This window comes from Fomitiporia mediterranea (genome assembly GCF_000271605.1).
Source record: "Fomitiporia mediterranea MF3/22 unplaced genomic scaffold FOMMEscaffold_3, whole genome shotgun sequence".
NCBI classification, from domain to species: Eukaryota; Fungi; Basidiomycota; class Agaricomycetes; order Hymenochaetales; family Hymenochaetaceae; genus Fomitiporia; species Fomitiporia mediterranea.
In genome coordinates, this window is record NW_006760388.1 from 883,056 (window position 1) to 898,576 (window position 15,521).

The following is a 15,521-nucleotide window of genomic DNA, read 5'->3' on the forward strand; positions in this document are numbered from 1 at the left end:
GTTGACGCCAACAAACCCCGCTTCTTCATTGCCAAACGCTGGATGCTGGCACGAAGATGCGTCGCTGGCGTGGTTTTGCGTCTGACTCGGGCTAACTCATATCACATACCAGCGTTCTGCCGCGTCCCACTTCCCTTTGCCCACGACCTATCACCAGTACATTTACAACCACGTCTTCGACATCGTAAATATTCTAGCAAAAGCATGTCTAGCGTCGGCATCGTCGCTGATCGGCTATCAAAGCTCTCAATCGCACCCAGCGCATCCATTAAGCATGCAGTGACGAATTCGCCAGCAACATGGCGGGACGCGCTCGTTACTGCGGGCAACACGCCTGAAGGATTCCAGCTCACCAAAACGCTTGTTTTCAAGCCGAAAACCGCAAAATCGGCCACAACTGTTCCTGTGGTAGTCATTGCACGCGAAGAAACGGAAACAAATTCAGCGGCTTTGGGAAGAAAATTGAATTTGAAGGAGTTGCGCCTTGCCTCGCCAGATCTGTTGAAAGATTTTTTCGCATTGGATAAAGACTCTCGTAAGCATTATCCATTTCAGTGTAGAAGGTTTGTTAACGATAACATCGCAACCGTTCAAGTGTCTCCACTGGCGCTTGACGCTACCACATTCCCTAAGGTCGTCACTGTCCTTGATACATCGCTTGCATCTTCTCCTGGTCCTTTCGCCGTTCACGCGCTTGCCTCTGACTCCACCATCTTTCTCTCTGGGAAAGAGATTGCAACATACCTACGTGCTCTTGTAACTTCGGAAATTAATCTTCACGAAGTCGATTTTGCTGCTCTTAAAGCTGAGGCAGCCGCCGTTCCTGCTGGTCCTACGAGTGCTGCTGCAGCTCCAGAAAAGGCGATGAGAGAAGAGGGAAAGATCGAGGGTGCTGTACAGATTGCTGTCGGTGTGAAAAAGGAAGTTGATTTTGCTAGCTGGTACACCAATGTTTGTCCAATTAACTCTGTCACTCAAACTTTTTGTCTAATGTACGTTAAAGGTGCTAGTAAAAGCCGACATGTTGGACTACTACAGTGTCAGTGGATGCTACATTCTCAAGCCATGGTCATACAGCATTTGGGAGGTGATCCAAGGTACCGATAGTTCCGTGATATTTATACTGTCAGTTCTCATGCGTTTCAGAATGGTTCAATGCGAGAATTAAGGAAATGGGTGTAGAAAACGCTTATTTCCCCATGTTCGTCTCTCAAAAGGTGCTTGAACGTGAGAAGGACCATATTGAAGGCTTTTCTCCAGAGGTAGCATGGGTCACGAAAGCGTAGGTTTTACTAGTCGTTACATCAATACTCCGTTAAAATACCCTTTCCAGAGGGAGCTCAGATTTAGAGGAGCCAATCGCGATTCGTCCAACCTCTGAGACAGCAATGTACCCCTACTATGCGAAGTGGATCAAAAGCCATCGTGACCTCCCACTCAAACTCAACCAATGGAATAGCGTTGTTCGCTGGGAGTTCAAGAACCCACAGCCGTTCCTTCGTACGCGTGAATTCCTTTGGCAAGAGGGCCATACTGCACATCTTACAAAGAAGGAAGCCGACAAGGAGGTGTTGGAGATCCTCGACCTGTACAGACGCGTCTACGAAGAATTGTTGGCTGTTCCTGTCATTCCTGGAATTAAGTCCGAAAAGGAGAAATTCGCAGGTGGACTCTATACGACAACAGTGGAGGGCTTCATTCCGACGACTGGTCGTGGCATTCAAGCCGCAACGTCCCATTGTCTGGGCCAAAACTTCTCACGTCCCGAGATGTTCAACATCGTTGTGGAAGACCCTGACGACCCACAGGGTACTGGCCCGAATGGTGGAAAACTCTTTGCCTGGCAGAATTCGTGGGGGTTAAGCACACGCACGATTGGTGTCATGGTCATGATTCATGGTGATAATCAGGGACTTGTCCTTCCTCCACGTGTTGCGAGTGTACAAGTGGTCGTTGTGCCATGTGGTATCACTGCGAAGACTAATAAGCAGGAATTGTATGATCGAAGCGAGGAACTCACCAAGACACTGAGAAAGGTTGGCATTCGTGCACGGGCAGATTTAAGAGATGGGTATACACCAGGCTTCAAGTTCAATGACTGGGAACAGAAGGTACAACCATAGACTTCTCTTGCTTCTCGTACGATTAAAAAACTGATGAGCAATGTTATCTAGGGCGTGCCACTCCGGCTTGAACTTGGTCCTATTGATATCCAGAAGAAGCAAACGCTTTCAGTCCGACGGGACACAGGGGTTAAAGCACCTATACCGCTCGCGGACCTCGGAACTGCCATTCCCGAACTCCTAGAGACGATCCAACGAGAAATGTACGAGCGCGCGAAAGCCGCTTTCGTGTCCCGCCTTCGTGTCGTCACGAAATGGGATGATCTTGTTCCGACGCTTGATGGTAAATGTGTTGCTGTACTTCCATGGTGTGAGGAAGAGGCTTGCGAAGACGATATCAAAGAAAGGAGTGGGCGAGAGTGCGTATTGACACTTTTTAGTACTTTTCGTTTCGCTTTACAGCGAAATTTCTAACGTTTCATCGTTACAGCTCTGAACCACAAGATGCACGTGCTCCGTCAGCAGGTGCCAAATCGCTCGCCATCCCATTCGACCAGTCGCAATATCCGCCGATCCAACAGGGCGTTACGAAGTGCCCGGCTTGCGGAAAGGACGCCAAGCGCTGGACAATGTTTGGGCGATCATATTAGCGGCGGAGCTGGTTAAGCGAAAGAAGGCGAAGTGCTGTCCTTGTTGCATCACCTGTACTGAAAGTTCTTGCTGCTTGTATTCGTGTATGACGATTTGTTGTCGATTTACTCATTAGAAACTAGACCAGAAAATAAAAGATCGGGGAGTAGACATGAAGGTATATTGGATGACTTCCCGTAAGGCTTTCTAACGAGAAAAATACTAAAAACCGTGTCTAAATCATCGGTCCGAAGGGAACCGACTAGTGTACCATAGTTTCGGTCAACAACACCCCATGAATAAACTTAAAATCTGTACAGGGCCCCCCTGTACAAACCTCTAAACTTGAGAAAAATAAATATGGTAATATAGCCAACACTTATGACAGTATCCCTGATTGCCTGTCACTTTGTCATCAGAGTTACATCTGTATTATTGATGATCAACATGTTCTCTCAGAACATTTGCCCTTAGCTATAGCATCTATGAATCTTGGTGTTACGGGAAGCAAATTTTGTCTAAATCTATCCTATCTCGCTTATATACAGAGTTTATGAAAATAGGATGCCTTTTTTCTAGCAGAATTCTTACGGGAAGTCATCCATTGTCTATTCGGAGATTGCCATACATTGGACGTTGGAGTGTAGGCGTCATATAAGTAATTGTGTATTTGAGGCGAAATGGCAGCCTGTACAGATCCTAGGGATACAAGAATCAATTAAAAGCTGCACTCGACTCGGAGAACGGGATCAATTTCGTCTTTCTCAATCGGATTGAAGTTCGCTAAGTTGACAGACAATTGTCCCAATGTGCTACTATACGCTACGATCGAACGATCCTTAATGTGAAGCCAGATTGATACCGACAGGCGACTTTGTGCCCCTTACTCGAATGAGATTTTGGAAACACGGGAGCGGTATGCATGAACAAAGGGAATGGGAATATTGGATCAGGTCCCGTGATCCTAGTGGTTCCTTTCACTCTTCGATCGAAGTTCATCGAAGTTCGCTTTGCCTTCTGGCTTCAGCCTACGCAACGATGGAAGAAGGCTAGAAACCAGATCGTCTAGATTCGTTCATGGCAAGTGAGATCTGTAGCATGGCCCCTAAAAGCATCAAGCACAACTCTATCTCCTCATTTCAAGTCCAACTGTCTTGACAAGAACGACCATTGCGCCCTCCGTTCGGCTGCTGCATCAACATGGCAGACTCGTTTACAGACATTGAAGGGCCAATCACAGCAGTAGCAAAGGTCTGTGTTGCAGATTAACGTTGCACTAGTTTTCCAGTTGTAATATGTTCAATGCGATTTGACAGTTCATTGCGAAGCCAGAGCACGTCGACGAATTCGCAACGTGGCTTTTAGCATATGCAGAACGTGCAAAAGTGGCTGACGGGACATATTGCTTGTCAGTTGAGATTGTGCGGCATGAGAACTTGTTTATGTCGTGGGAGAAGTACGAATTCAATCTACTTCGAGCGTATACTCCTGACACAGTCTCTTTGCCTTTATTGCACACCAACTAACAGATTCAGTGGACCAGAGGCAGTAATGTGTACGTATGCCGAACATGCAAAATCACAGGAGCTCGTCAATAAATGGTTGGCCGACGTGAGGTTTCCTTTCCTCTGTAAATGAATCGGATTTTGCTGAATGTGTCCTTTCCTTGTAGTTACCCGAGTTGAAGTTCTTTGCAACAAATTCCGTCGCAAAATCTTCATGATGTCAATTTAATTAATGACAGGTGCTCCCACTTTCCAGGCGCTTTACTAGTGAGAGTGGATGCTGGAATTTGTTATTTGGGACACCTCGTCCTTGATTCCTTATTATAAGCTTGTGACTTTGTTTTGATTGCTTTGAGATTGCTTTACGCTGAACATATATATGCTTTAATCAGTTGGCTTTATGTTGTGGATTCTGCCGCACTAGTTTATTTTATTTTGTATGCGAAAAGCTATATGGGCATGGCATATTATTATTTAAGAAATATGTCCGTCCAATACAATAGCTTTATCAAAGATCCGCAAACAACAAGTAGCGATCTCCTTTCAATACCAAAGCTAAACAATTAGTGGCAAAAGTTCAATTGGCTCTGTTACCTGGTCAATACAGTAGAGGCCACTTAGCTGCAACACCTATCAAATTCGAGTGTTGCAGCACGTAATAGAATAAGTTACCGCCATTAGAGGTTATCAATAGCTTACTATATGGAGAGTATGATTTTAACAATTAGTAGGTGGTGGCATGTCTCCTATTCCACAAGCTTGATTAGAATTTAGCTTCTGATAGACTCGAATCATTTCCTAGACTAGACATATAGCTGTAATTAGTTTATTCCTCTACCTAGTTCCTATATGCATAACATGACAACTTTGTCACTATGATAGTCCATACAAAACCGAGGACGACCCTGTGAGAATTTGGGAAGATAATCTTTAGCTCTCAATAACAGCAATTCTTGTCCTGTCTCAGTAGATAAGGCTTTTTCGTTAGGAATAGCGCGTACGGCGCTGGTTTGCAGTACCTCATGAACGACCACCACACAGCGGTTGACTAGCATAGACCAGGACGTCTAACACATTGTATATCATATGATACGTGCACACTCCAAAGGTGCTGCGAGTCGGTAATCGGGGTCTTGTGTAAACATGTGAGTCTGGTTTGCTTCCGGTTGGGGAGGACGCGGCTTGGTCAGCAGTGTACTGCTTATTTCGTGCTAACTTTTTTTAGCAATTATGAAGCAGTTTGGATAGGTGCAAGGAGGGTATCGGAGTGCGGGAAGCCGTCAAGAGACGTTGGCAAGAGAATTGACGAAGAAATAAAGGGAGAGAACGGGCGAAAGCTTCCCCACCCCGGAGTACATTACCAAAAGAGGAGTACTCGGCAATGACCGAATCCCCAAGATTTGCACTCTGGTCGCAGTTCTAAATTGGAATATAAACAGCGCGAGTGGCAGAATCTTCCAAGTCCTCGCCCACCTCCTCTATTCCTTTCTTTTTCCTTGTCTGCTACCGCCGGTGATCTAGTCGACGTTGGGGACACGAAACACTCTTTTTCATTTTTTTACCGTGTTACGAAAAAGGACTAGCCATGGCCGAAGCAGTTACGCCCTCGCTCAAGACGCCTCCACCAGACATTGCAGCCAACTCGCCACCTGAGTCTCCCAAGTTTCTGGTGCGCAAGGCAAAGGCTTTCAAGGAGGAGAAACCTGCCGACTATGACATTCCCGACAACTATGTCGCGTGGACTCTCAGGAATGCGAAGCCTCGTCCACCTCTGTCGTGGAATAACATTCTTGGCGAGCTCAACTACGTTTCTCTTGCTGTCCTAACGATCACGCCTACCATTGCTCTCTTGGGTCTCATGTACGTTCCGCTGCAGTGGAAGACGTTCTGGTTTGCCGTTCTATACTATTTCTTCACTGGCTTGGGAATCACTGCGGGTATGTTCAATTCGGTTTGTTTCCGTGCTTTACGTCAACAGATTTAAAAAAAAATTCTCAAGGCTACCACCGCCTTTGGGCACATCGCTCGTATAACGCGTCGAAGCCACTGGAGTATTTCCTCGCAATGGCTGGTACTGGTGCTGTAGAGGGTTCTATTAAATGGTGGTGCAGGGGTCATCGTGCACATCACCGTTACACCGACACAGATCTTGACCCGTACAATGCCCACCGCGGATTATTCTGGTCGCATCTCGGTTGGATGCTCGTCAAGCCACGGATTAAACCTGGTGTTGCTGATGTTAGTGACCTCTCTAAGAATGTGGTCATCCGGTGGCAGCACCGCTGGTATATCCCGCTTATCCTTACTATGGGCTTTGGCGTGCCGACCATAATTCCCGGCCTGCTATGGGGCGACTATTTGGGTGGATTCGTCTTTGCCGGTGCACTCCGCCTTACCTTTGTTCACCACTCGACCTTCTGCGTAAACTCACTTGCCCATTGGCTCGGTGAGACTCCGTTCGATGACAAGCACACTCCTCGAGACCACATGATTACTGCTTTCGCAACTATTGGTGAAGGTTACCACAATTTCCATCACCAATTCCCGATGGACTATCGAAATGCCATCAGGTGGTACCAGTATGATCCAACCAAGTGGTTCATCTGGTGTGCGTCGCAGCTCGGCCTTGCCAGCCATTTGAAAGTCTTCCCGGATAACGAAGTCCAAAAGGGTCAGCTCACAATGCAGCTCAAGAAACTCCGCCAGACACAGGATAAGATTGCCTGGCCGAGCGATAGTAACGATTTACCTATCGTGTCTTATGCAGACTGTATGTTTCATGCCCTGCAGTGTCGCCCGTGCTGAACTGATTTCTTCGTCACTAGTCCAGAAACAAGCCGAGAAGCGACCCTTGATTCTCATTGCGGGTTTCATTCATGATGTCGGATCGTTCATGGATGAACATCCGGGTGGACGACATCTACTTGCTAAGAACATCGGTAAAGATGCAACAACGGCTTTCTTCGGTGGTGTCTATGACCACTCGAATGCCGCGCACAACGTAAGGACTTTCTTCCTAATAGGAAGCAATCAGACGTACTGACTCGTATCAAGTTACTCGCGATGAAACGGGTTGGCATTCTAAACGGTGGAATGCCGCACGGTTCAGAAGAGCGTGCCATTCCTCCTTCACAAAAGCTTCGTATTGCACGATACAACGAAATGGCCTCTCCGTACTGCTCGTCAACTGCCGTGTCTGACGGCGAAGGACTGCTGGGTTGAACATTGCTTTCCATACACCCTCGGAAATGATCGATCCAGCTCGGATTGAACCATCTCATGAGAATGAAGAATCTCTGTGGCCAAATGCTTATTCAATCAATCACCATGCACTTCTGTTTTCCTTTCCATTAGCTTATGTCTCGCGTCCAGTTAGAATGTCAACTCCTGCATGAATGCCCGTGTTGAGTAAAGAGAAAGCGGACACAGCAAATTCGGTATTTACTGTACTAGATTAAAAGTCGAAAGGCGACTCAAACGAAACATCACTGCTTTAATGTCAATGTAATAGAAGTTGAAGTTTTTTGGCGATGATACACGTTCAATGTGTCCATATGGATAAAGATTATTTCCTTATTTGGCCAATATTGATTTCATGTGGTCCTTGCCGGCTGTTGCCGCTGCATACAAAGCGCTACCTACCAATGTCCGCAAGCCACTTGACTATGCAGGGCACATGGATTGCTCTTGCACCTGAACATACTTGATGCATAGTTGGTCGAATGGTCCAGTCGTTCCTTACTTTGTTATGTTATTCTATACTGGTGTCTTCAAATCCTCTGCCTTATGCCTCAACTACAAAGACTGAGACATACAACCCTCCTAACAAACCCTATGGCTAGCAACTACATCAGCTTATCTTTCCCTCGGAGCTTGTATTAAGTACATATCCTCCGCACTCAGTGAAAATGCTTCTGCAAATACATTCCATTTTGACTAGATACAATAGTAGGCAAGGCTCACTGGCAAAGTTATTGATGAAGCACTCTCTGCATGAGTCTAGGAATGCCTCCTTGACGTCTCCGCGGTCAATCGCCTCAATAGATGGCCACAGTAACCCATCTGTGAAAAGAAACGTGGCGTTAGGCGCCTCTAGACCCTTCGATTCTACATTTGTCAGTATTATCCAGAGTTATAGTAGTTATCTTATTAGTCGCCGCTCTCGGGGTGTACTCGTTCCGCCTGTACCGATAGCTAGGACCAGATTATTCGAACCCTCTCGATTTAGATCAGAGTCGTCTTAGGGAATAGGTGAGTCACATTCAATAAGAGAAAATAGGGGTTCAGACAGAAGACAGTGGCTTTGCCATTGTTGTACGCTGTTTTCTTCAGTAGTAACTCTGCTGGAAAGGTGTTCCACTGCAAGTTTAACCAGCGTCCACTAAGTCGTACAATTGAATCGCCAAGGCCAGATCACTATCCAGGTACCCGGAACTGTAGAAATTTTGTGTTCAGCCAGGGGGTAAATTTTCTCGTTTTAGAGTGAATGAGCACGGTTTCTTCCTCGGAGTAAGGTTGAACGACGTGTCTTCCGCATTGAGGTGGATCAGAGTGCAAGCATATATTCTCCCTTTCCATCTTAAACGTTGAACCTAGCTGTTTTTATCTTCTTTGGTTGGATTGGCCACAGGGCTTTAAGTATATCGCCTTAGCCTGAAAACATTCGTTACGGAAGAACTCCACCGTTGAGTTTCATTTGTACTCATTATCAAGGACTGATTTCAAGACAAACGGGGAGCATTTTCATGTTTGGAGTGTATGTATAGACACGGGCTATACAATGTCCGAAGAGAACTGAAATGGCCTGCAGGAACCGAGCTGGAAGAGTGGCAGTCGAAGGTTATTGAAATCTTGCTAAAGAATGGGTCGGTAAAGTATTATCAGATAGCTGCTGAGGTTGGGTACGACCTTCGCATGAGATGCAATAACGTGCATGTAGCTTTGACATCTCTTTGCCCGGATATCTGTAGAGTTTAATGGCCTGTACAGCCCCGAAACTGGTCTATAGTAACCTTTGATAAAAATACCAGCGTTTTGCGTTTCTAGAAAGTTTTGGGCTGCATGTGTTTAGGGTTTAGATGAGCTTAACAGCAATCTATTTTCAGAAAAGGAAGTAAGGACTACGGAATTATGCGCCGTTCCCTTGTCATTATGCCATGGAGTCTATAATCTACGCATACGGTCGACAAGAGATTGCGTCCGAAGATGTTCACAAATGCGGAAACAGTAGGATGAATCTGCGGGGCGTCACTAAAACATGCCACACCGATGAAGTCGTGGAATGATGGTGCTCCGCCGGTAAAAGTCGTCTCAACAAGACCGGACTTGACGCTCACACTGTGCTGTATAAGATTCTATTCAAACGTTCGTCACTGACATATTCCAACTTACCCACAGCGGAATTGACTCACATGTCTTTTGATCAGGCGGAGCACATACTAGAATAAAACTCGGCAGCATGGGAGCGTCCAATTCGTCGCAAGCTCCGATTTGACAGTGTATGGCAACCTTCCGAACCATGTTCCTGTCTGACATTGCGTAGAAATGATGTTCTGTGTGAGAGTTGGATTGCGATAATCACTTACGGGGCCGAATCTAACGCGGGTAGCCGTCTGAGGTGCTCCCACGAGCTCGAAATCACTGACTCGAAATAACGACTTGAATTGAAGAAGCGAGCGTATCCTTCAGAAGTTCAGGTACATGGCAGTTTTAACGCGATTGAAAAGACAAGTCTGGAACGGAGGCATGCCTTCCTATGTCCGGCGGCTTCGGAAACGATGGTCCCTGAAGGTGAGATCTCAAGTAACTCGATGGATACAGATACAGAGTATAGGGCTTAAATGAGCCCGTGCCGGCAGCACATGTGGCAGGCGGTTGTGGGAGGGAAGAGCCTATGATATATGCTTGGGTAGAACCGTAGAAGCAGCAATGGTCTTCCTTACCACGTGATCAATATTTCCTTCAATCCGGATCCGCACGAAGGTTACAACTCACCAGCGTCTTTCACGTTCATGAACCGCTAAAGGTAAGAACTCTCTGCGCACGAATTTCCCGTAACTATTATGTTGCTTTCCTGCACATCGCCTCACCTTGCGCTGATCAAGCTTGGAGAGACTATTGATGGCATTTCTTGTACTCAAGATCGGTCCAAAAACCAGCGGATCCTGAGCTAGCGAGTAGCCTTTCGTTGTGACTCGAGCTTGGTATCATCCCGGTCCATATATCCATCCACGACATTATATTACTTCCGGAGAGCTTTAGTTTTCAACTACAGGCGAAGACCAGGGTGCCTGCATTTGTCAATGTGTCTTACGACTTGTCAATGTCCAATTGTGACTCTTTTATTCCCCGGGAAAAAGTTATCGTTACAGGGGATTGCTCTCCGTGTGCTTGAATGAAGTGATACTTATGGAACAGAGCCCTGCAAGTCTGATTGGAGCCAGCAAGCGCCGTTGCACGGAATTGCGGAACCCCCCTCAACATTCCTTCAATTCCGATTCCGGCTCATTCGACTGTATTTTGATCTAGCCGGTAAAATGCCTCATGCCTCGCCGACGTTTATTTTGATGATGCAAAGCAATATTCGAGATCGGCTTTTCTCGCACGCAAACGATGCCAAGGTCATACGTCTCCAAACTTGTGGGATTCGTCGGTTCCGAATTCATCCTGCTTCGTCTTCCTAGGAGAGCGGCCACAGTGTTCCGTAAACCTTGCATGCTTGGCTAGAATGAGATGCCCCTCAGCAGCACCGGTATAAAGAGACGTTCTGGAGCCACCAATTTCTCCAGTCGTTCCTCTAGAACCTTTCTCTAGTCTCTAGGACTCAATATGCGCTGGCATACTTCGCCTGCTTCTTCCGCCCTCGCTGCTGTGCGACTCGCTGCGCCAGCAGTTGCTGCTGTCCAACGATTTGATTTGGACATTGTAAACGCTCAGCTAGCACCAAATGGCTTTAGCCGTCCGTAAGTCTCGAAGTCTTCTATCCTCTGACTTGCTATCTGATGCCCAACACACCTAGGACTGTCGTCGCTAACGGTGGATTTCCGGGGCCACTCATTACCGGAAATATTGGAGATCAATTCCTGGTATGTGTCTGAATCTGACTATGTTAGCCATAAGGAGAGTCTCGCTGATGATAGCCATATCTAGATCAACACCACTGTCAGCACAACTGATACAACGATGCTGAGGGCAACGTCTATCGTATGTGATTCCCCTTGGGCAATCAGCGATACGACGCTCAGAGCTGACCTTTTGAATTGGTCAATAGCACTGGCATGGTCTCTTCCAAGCCCATACGAACGAGATGGATGGGCCTGCATTTGTAAACCAGTTCGTCGAGCCGTTTGTGCTACATTGACGCAGAAAGAATTTTACACAGTGTTGCAGGTGCCCGATTATTCCGGAGCATAGCTTCTTGTGAGTCACTTTCATCTATCTACTTGGATAGTAAAACTCATGCTAGGTACGAAAGGTACAATTTCTCGGTTCCAGGACAGGCCGGAACATTCTGGTACCATAGGTGTGTTTAGAATTTCATGCTCTACTTGATTCCGAACTCAGAACTCTCCCCTAGCCACTATTCTACACAGGTATGTTGTCAAAATCCTTACTAGATGGAGTCTAAACCAGTTCGCGTCATGACATCAGTACTGCGATGGATTACGGTGAGTGATTTCACAGCAGAGGGTGAAATGAATATGCTTAATTATTTGCCTCAGCGGAGCCTTTGTCATTTATGACCCGAATGATCCTCTTGCTAATATGTATGACATAGACGACGGTAAGAGCTCTTCCGTACATTGCCTTTCAGTTAGTTGACAAACTGTTTCTTCAGCGTCAACCGTCATAACGCTTGCAGACTGGTACAACCAGATAGCTCCCGATCTATTCCCCAACCACGGGAACGCGACTCCGTAAGTTTATTCTTCACGTTCGTGGGTCACACCTGTTAATATAATTATAAAGGATACCCGACTCCACATTGATAAACGGGTTGGGTCGTTCGAGCGCTGGAGGTGACCTTGCTGTTGTACGTGCTCAACCAGGCAAGCGTCATCGGTTCAGGCTCATCAACACTGGGTGCTTCCCTCCGTACGTTGGATACTACAAGTAAACTTGATTGCTTGCTAAGAGTAATCTAAGATACCAATTCTCGATCGACAATCATCGAATGACCATTATTGAGGCAGACGGCATTGAACACGAGCCTCTCACCGTTGATCAATTAGAAATTCACGTCGGTGAGCTTACAGTCTGACACCCGATCGATGTTCTTTCTAAGTTTTTCTTCTATTACCAGCTCAACGTTATTCAATAATTGTGAGCAGACTGCCCTTAGGCTAGAAACGCAGTAATGACCTTAAAAATTAGGTGACCGCGGATCAGCCAGTCGGTAACTACTGTGAGTTCCTATCCCTGCCGTTGTTTCCTGGGATAATCAACAGTTTCGCAATCAAGGGATCCGAGCAATCCCAGTGTTCCCCACGGAGTCCAAACTTCAAGGAACTCCAGGTGGAATTAACTCAGCTATTCTTCGTTACGATGGTGCACCCGACGAAGAGCCTACTACGAGTGCACAGGCGAAACCTGTAGTTATGAATGAAGCGGACCTTCATGTATGTGGTGTACAAATATTGCACGTTCCAACGATATACATATTACTGACCTTTTCACGGACGACAGCCCCTCATTAACCCGGGAGCTGTGAGTAAACCCTTAATGACCTAATTGAAGATGGCGATTGACTGACATTGGTACTATTCGCCAGCCTGGTCCACCGGTGCCGGGTGGAGCAGATGTGAATCTCAGACTGCAGGTCGGACGTTCGCATGCGGAATTCAACATCAACGGTAATACTTTCGTCCCACCGAGTGTACCTGTTTTGCTCCAGATTCTATCTGGCACAACGGACGCCCGCCAGCTTATGCCCCAGGGCAACGTGATTGGCCTGCCTCCAAACAAGAGTATTGAAATTGTCGTTCCAGGACGCAATTTCCACGTACGTTGATCGTTCTTTTCGAAGGAGGGACCAAGTCTGATAAAATTATTTTAATATGCATGAAACGCAACGATTGACATTGCATTACGGCAGCATCCAGTTAGTCTTTTCTATCTCTAAGCGTTCACGCACAGACTCATGGTCAAATCCAGTTCCATTTGCACGGACACGCGTTTGATGTCATCCGCGTTGCAGGTAGCAAGACATACAACTTTGCCAACCCAGTGCGCCGCGATGTCGTACAAACTGGTCAAGGTGGGGACGAAGTCACGTTCCGCTTCTTCACGGACAACCCTGGCCCATGGTTCCTCCACTGCCATATTGACTGGCATTTGGAGAACGGCCTTGCAGTCGTTCTGGCTGAAGATCCTGGCGACACTGCGGCGGCGGACCCTCCAGGCGGTAAGTCATGTGTTTTTGCTCGCTGTAGGATTGTACCGCTCATAACTTCCACCATTAGTCGACTGGCAACAGTTGTGCCCATTGTACGATGGAAACAACCCCGACACTTCCATCCTTGCTCACGGTTGAAAGCATCGAGGTTCATGCCAGATGGATCTGAACGTACATCTGTTAACTTTTAATTTCAACACTTCCCAAGTTGAACAGTTTTCTTTTGTGTCATGAGAAATTGTTGCTAGGTTCTTCGAACACTTGAAATAAATCCTATGTTGCGTATTTACATAAACCGAGGGACGATATATTTGATTACAAATATGAACTGCTTTCATACTATGGAAGAAGGGGTTAGGCATTGATGCCAAATGACTCACTGAAAAATAGTTGGCGGATCACCACAGTATTACTTTTTCGAGTTGGAACCTTGCAGTGTCCATCTACTGCAGGCTGTTCCTGATCTTAACGACTCAGCGGCCGCAAATTGTCACATGATACTATTTAAGACAGGCTCTGATCCGTTACTAATAGCAATGACCTCAGCGCTGAATGATTGAGCATTTGAGTGTCCTCGGTTAATTCACATCAAAGATTGTTCATTACGCGTACATTCGGCAGGTCTCGAGACTTTCATATAGCCAATGATGAATCAGGGCATCCAATTTCTTGGTAAACGCTTCAAAGACCTTGATATAATATGTAAGAGACAACTGATGACCGACCGAGCCATCCTAATCGTCCTTCTATAATTACATCGATGTCTGGGTACCGAAGCTTCGCTGTTGCTGGCACGGGTAATGTTGGCAAGTTCATCATTGATGCCCTGCTGGAAAAGAAGGCCATAGGAGTAATTTCCTCCATCACTGTCTTAACCCGCTCTGTGAGTAAAAACACACTATCGACTTAAATTTATTCGAGTGGACTTGCTCATTTACTGTTATTACCGGTAGTCTGAGGGCAAGAATGAGCTAGAGTCAAAAGGAGTGAAGGTCGTTGCTGTCGACTACACTTTCCCCTCCTCACTCGAAGCCGCCCTGTCCGGTATCGACATCGTAATCGCAGCTTTGGGTCTCCACGGAATCGAACATCAGGTCGCACTCGCTGCAAGCGCAAAAACAGCAGGCGTCAAGCTTTTCGTACCGTCAGAGTACGGATCCGATCCACACGGACAAACCGATCATCCACTCTTCAAGCTAAAGGAGGTAGCTAAACAGAAGCTGAAGGAGCTTGGATTGCCATATGTCGTCTTCTTTGCTGGACTCTTTGCTGATCAGGCCCTTGCACAGTAAGGAGGTTATTCACTTTATCATTGAGATCTTAAGGATAAATGATGGTTACTGATTGCAGAGGTTTCTCGGTGGCATTGGGATTTGACTTTGTTAACGGAGTGTTATCCATCCCAGGAACGGGAAACCCAGCTTTATCTTGGGCTACGAGGGCTGATACAGCGAAGTTCATCGTACACACACTAACCACGCTTCCACAAAGCAAGCTCGAGTGGCAGACATTCCGCATCGAAACGGACCGTATTGTAAGTCATCCCGGCTTATTTTATTCCACACTCGAAAATCGCGTTTCTCATCTTCTGGTGGTCCCTATTAAACGTAGTCCTTCAATGACCTCGCTGCAATTTGGAATGAGCGCCAAGCGAAGGCAGGGAAGCCTACTGCAACAATTACACATCGCCCTCGTTCCCAGTTCGAAGAGGCTCTGAAGAAAACCCCGAACGATATATTACCCATGTTCTGGTTGCTCCTCGAAGATGGACAGCTGGTTGTTGGTCGTCCGGAAGGCATTTCAAATTTCGATATTCCCGGTTGGTCTCCCAAGCGCGTTTCCGATGTACTACAGGACCTGTATAGATAAATCTAATGTGAATAAAGAGCAGGAAGGAAGGAGCAAGATCTCTTTCCTGAAATGTGTACT

At 46.6% G+C, this 15,521-nt stretch overlaps 6 protein-coding genes across 6 annotated transcripts; 5 read left to right on the forward strand and 1 right to left on the reverse strand.

Moving 5' to 3' along the window:
• The first annotated feature begins 142 nt into the window (after positions 1-142).
• On the forward strand, positions 143-2,860 carry FOMMEDRAFT_17715 (prolyl-tRNA synthetase). The gene is made up of 7 exons (XM_007263473.1): positions 143-535; positions 596-951; positions 1,004-1,097; positions 1,147-1,282; positions 1,334-2,111; positions 2,175-2,482; positions 2,554-2,860. Exons 1-7 carry the CDS (start codon positions 205-207, stop codon positions 2,711-2,713), a joined length of 2,163 nt encoding a protein of 720 aa, XP_007263535.1. The 5' UTR covers positions 143-204; the 3' UTR covers positions 2,714-2,860.
• A 953-nt stretch (positions 2,861-3,813) lies between these two features.
• Positions 3,814-4,416, forward strand: FOMMEDRAFT_165832 (uncharacterized protein; the record flags this gene model as incomplete). Its single annotated transcript, XM_007263474.1, has 4 exons — positions 3,814-3,944; positions 4,010-4,149; positions 4,223-4,304; positions 4,366-4,416. Exons 1-4 carry the CDS (start codon positions 3,894-3,896, stop codon positions 4,414-4,416), a joined length of 324 nt encoding a protein of 107 aa, XP_007263536.1. The 5' UTR covers positions 3,814-3,893.
• Positions 4,417-5,666: 1,250 nt separating this feature from the next.
• FOMMEDRAFT_118447 (delta 9-fatty acid desaturase protein) lies at positions 5,667-7,695 on the forward strand. Its single transcript, XM_007263475.1, has 4 exons — positions 5,667-6,135; positions 6,198-6,968; positions 7,024-7,199; positions 7,253-7,695. The coding sequence occupies exons 1-4, from the start codon at positions 5,784-5,786 to the stop codon at positions 7,418-7,420; spliced, it is 1,467 nt and encodes a 488-aa protein (XP_007263537.1). The 5' UTR covers positions 5,667-5,783; the 3' UTR covers positions 7,421-7,695.
• Positions 7,696-9,270: 1,575 nt separating this feature from the next.
• On the reverse strand, positions 9,271-10,325 carry FOMMEDRAFT_144967 (uncharacterized protein; the record flags this gene model as incomplete). Its single annotated transcript, XM_007263476.1, has 4 exons — positions 9,271-9,552; positions 9,610-9,636; positions 9,784-9,880; positions 10,288-10,325. 4 exons carry the CDS (start codon positions 10,323-10,325, stop codon positions 9,319-9,321), a joined length of 396 nt encoding a protein of 131 aa, XP_007263538.1. The 3' UTR covers positions 9,271-9,318.
• A 684-nt stretch (positions 10,326-11,009) lies between these two features.
• Fmlcc9 (laccase) lies at positions 11,010-13,795 on the forward strand. The gene is made up of 20 exons (XM_007263477.1): positions 11,010-11,160; positions 11,217-11,283; positions 11,348-11,401; positions 11,469-11,530; positions 11,588-11,617; positions 11,673-11,720; positions 11,775-11,790; positions 11,849-11,865; positions 11,920-11,981; positions 12,036-12,114; positions 12,167-12,292; positions 12,344-12,441; positions 12,501-12,520; positions 12,572-12,602; positions 12,659-12,816; positions 12,884-12,904; positions 12,969-13,199; positions 13,293-13,298; positions 13,352-13,601; positions 13,660-13,795. The coding sequence occupies exons 1-20, from the start codon at positions 11,027-11,029 to the stop codon at positions 13,728-13,730; spliced, it is 1,581 nt and encodes a 526-aa protein (XP_007263539.1). The 5' UTR covers positions 11,010-11,026; the 3' UTR covers positions 13,731-13,795.
• A 557-nt stretch (positions 13,796-14,352) lies between these two features.
• On the forward strand, positions 14,353-15,461 carry FOMMEDRAFT_26327 (NAD-binding protein; the record flags this gene model as incomplete). Its single annotated transcript, XM_007263478.1, has 4 exons — positions 14,353-14,475; positions 14,546-14,880; positions 14,943-15,126; positions 15,204-15,461. The coding sequence occupies 4 exons, from the start codon at positions 14,353-14,355 to the stop codon at positions 15,459-15,461; spliced, it is 900 nt and encodes a 299-aa protein (XP_007263540.1).
• Positions 15,462-15,521: the final 60 nt, after the last annotated feature.

Bases quoted from the DNA above. Each gene is read 5' to 3' on its own strand.
- FOMMEDRAFT_17715 (XM_007263473.1), top strand. From the start codon at position 205: ATGTCTAGCGTCGGCATCGTCGCTGATCGGCTATCAAAGCTCTCAATC. The intron at 1,098-1,146 runs GTACCGATAGTT...CATGCGTTTCAG, and splicing joins CATTTGGGAGGTGATCCAAG to AATGGTTCAATGCGAGAATT. The intron at 2,483-2,553 runs GTGCGTATTGAC...TCATCGTTACAG, and splicing joins AAAGAAAGGAGTGGGCGAGA to CTCTGAACCACAAGATGCAC.
- Fmlcc9 (XM_007263477.1), top strand. From the start codon at position 11,027: ATGCGCTGGCATACTTCGCCTGCTTCTTCCGCCCTCGCTGCTGTGCGA. The intron at 11,982-12,035 runs GTAAGAGCTCTT...CTGTTTCTTCAG, and splicing joins TATGTATGACATAGACGACG to CGTCAACCGTCATAACGCTT. The intron at 12,603-12,658 runs GTGAGTTCCTAT...TTCGCAATCAAG, and splicing joins TCAGCCAGTCGGTAACTACT to GGATCCGAGCAATCCCAGTG.
- FOMMEDRAFT_118447 (XM_007263475.1), top strand. From the start codon at position 5,784: ATGGCCGAAGCAGTTACGCCCTCGCTCAAGACGCCTCCACCAGACATT. The intron at 6,969-7,023 runs GTATGTTTCATG...CTTCGTCACTAG, and splicing joins TATCGTGTCTTATGCAGACT to TCCAGAAACAAGCCGAGAAG. The intron at 7,200-7,252 runs GTAAGGACTTTC...ACTCGTATCAAG, and splicing joins ACTCGAATGCCGCGCACAAC to TTACTCGCGATGAAACGGGT.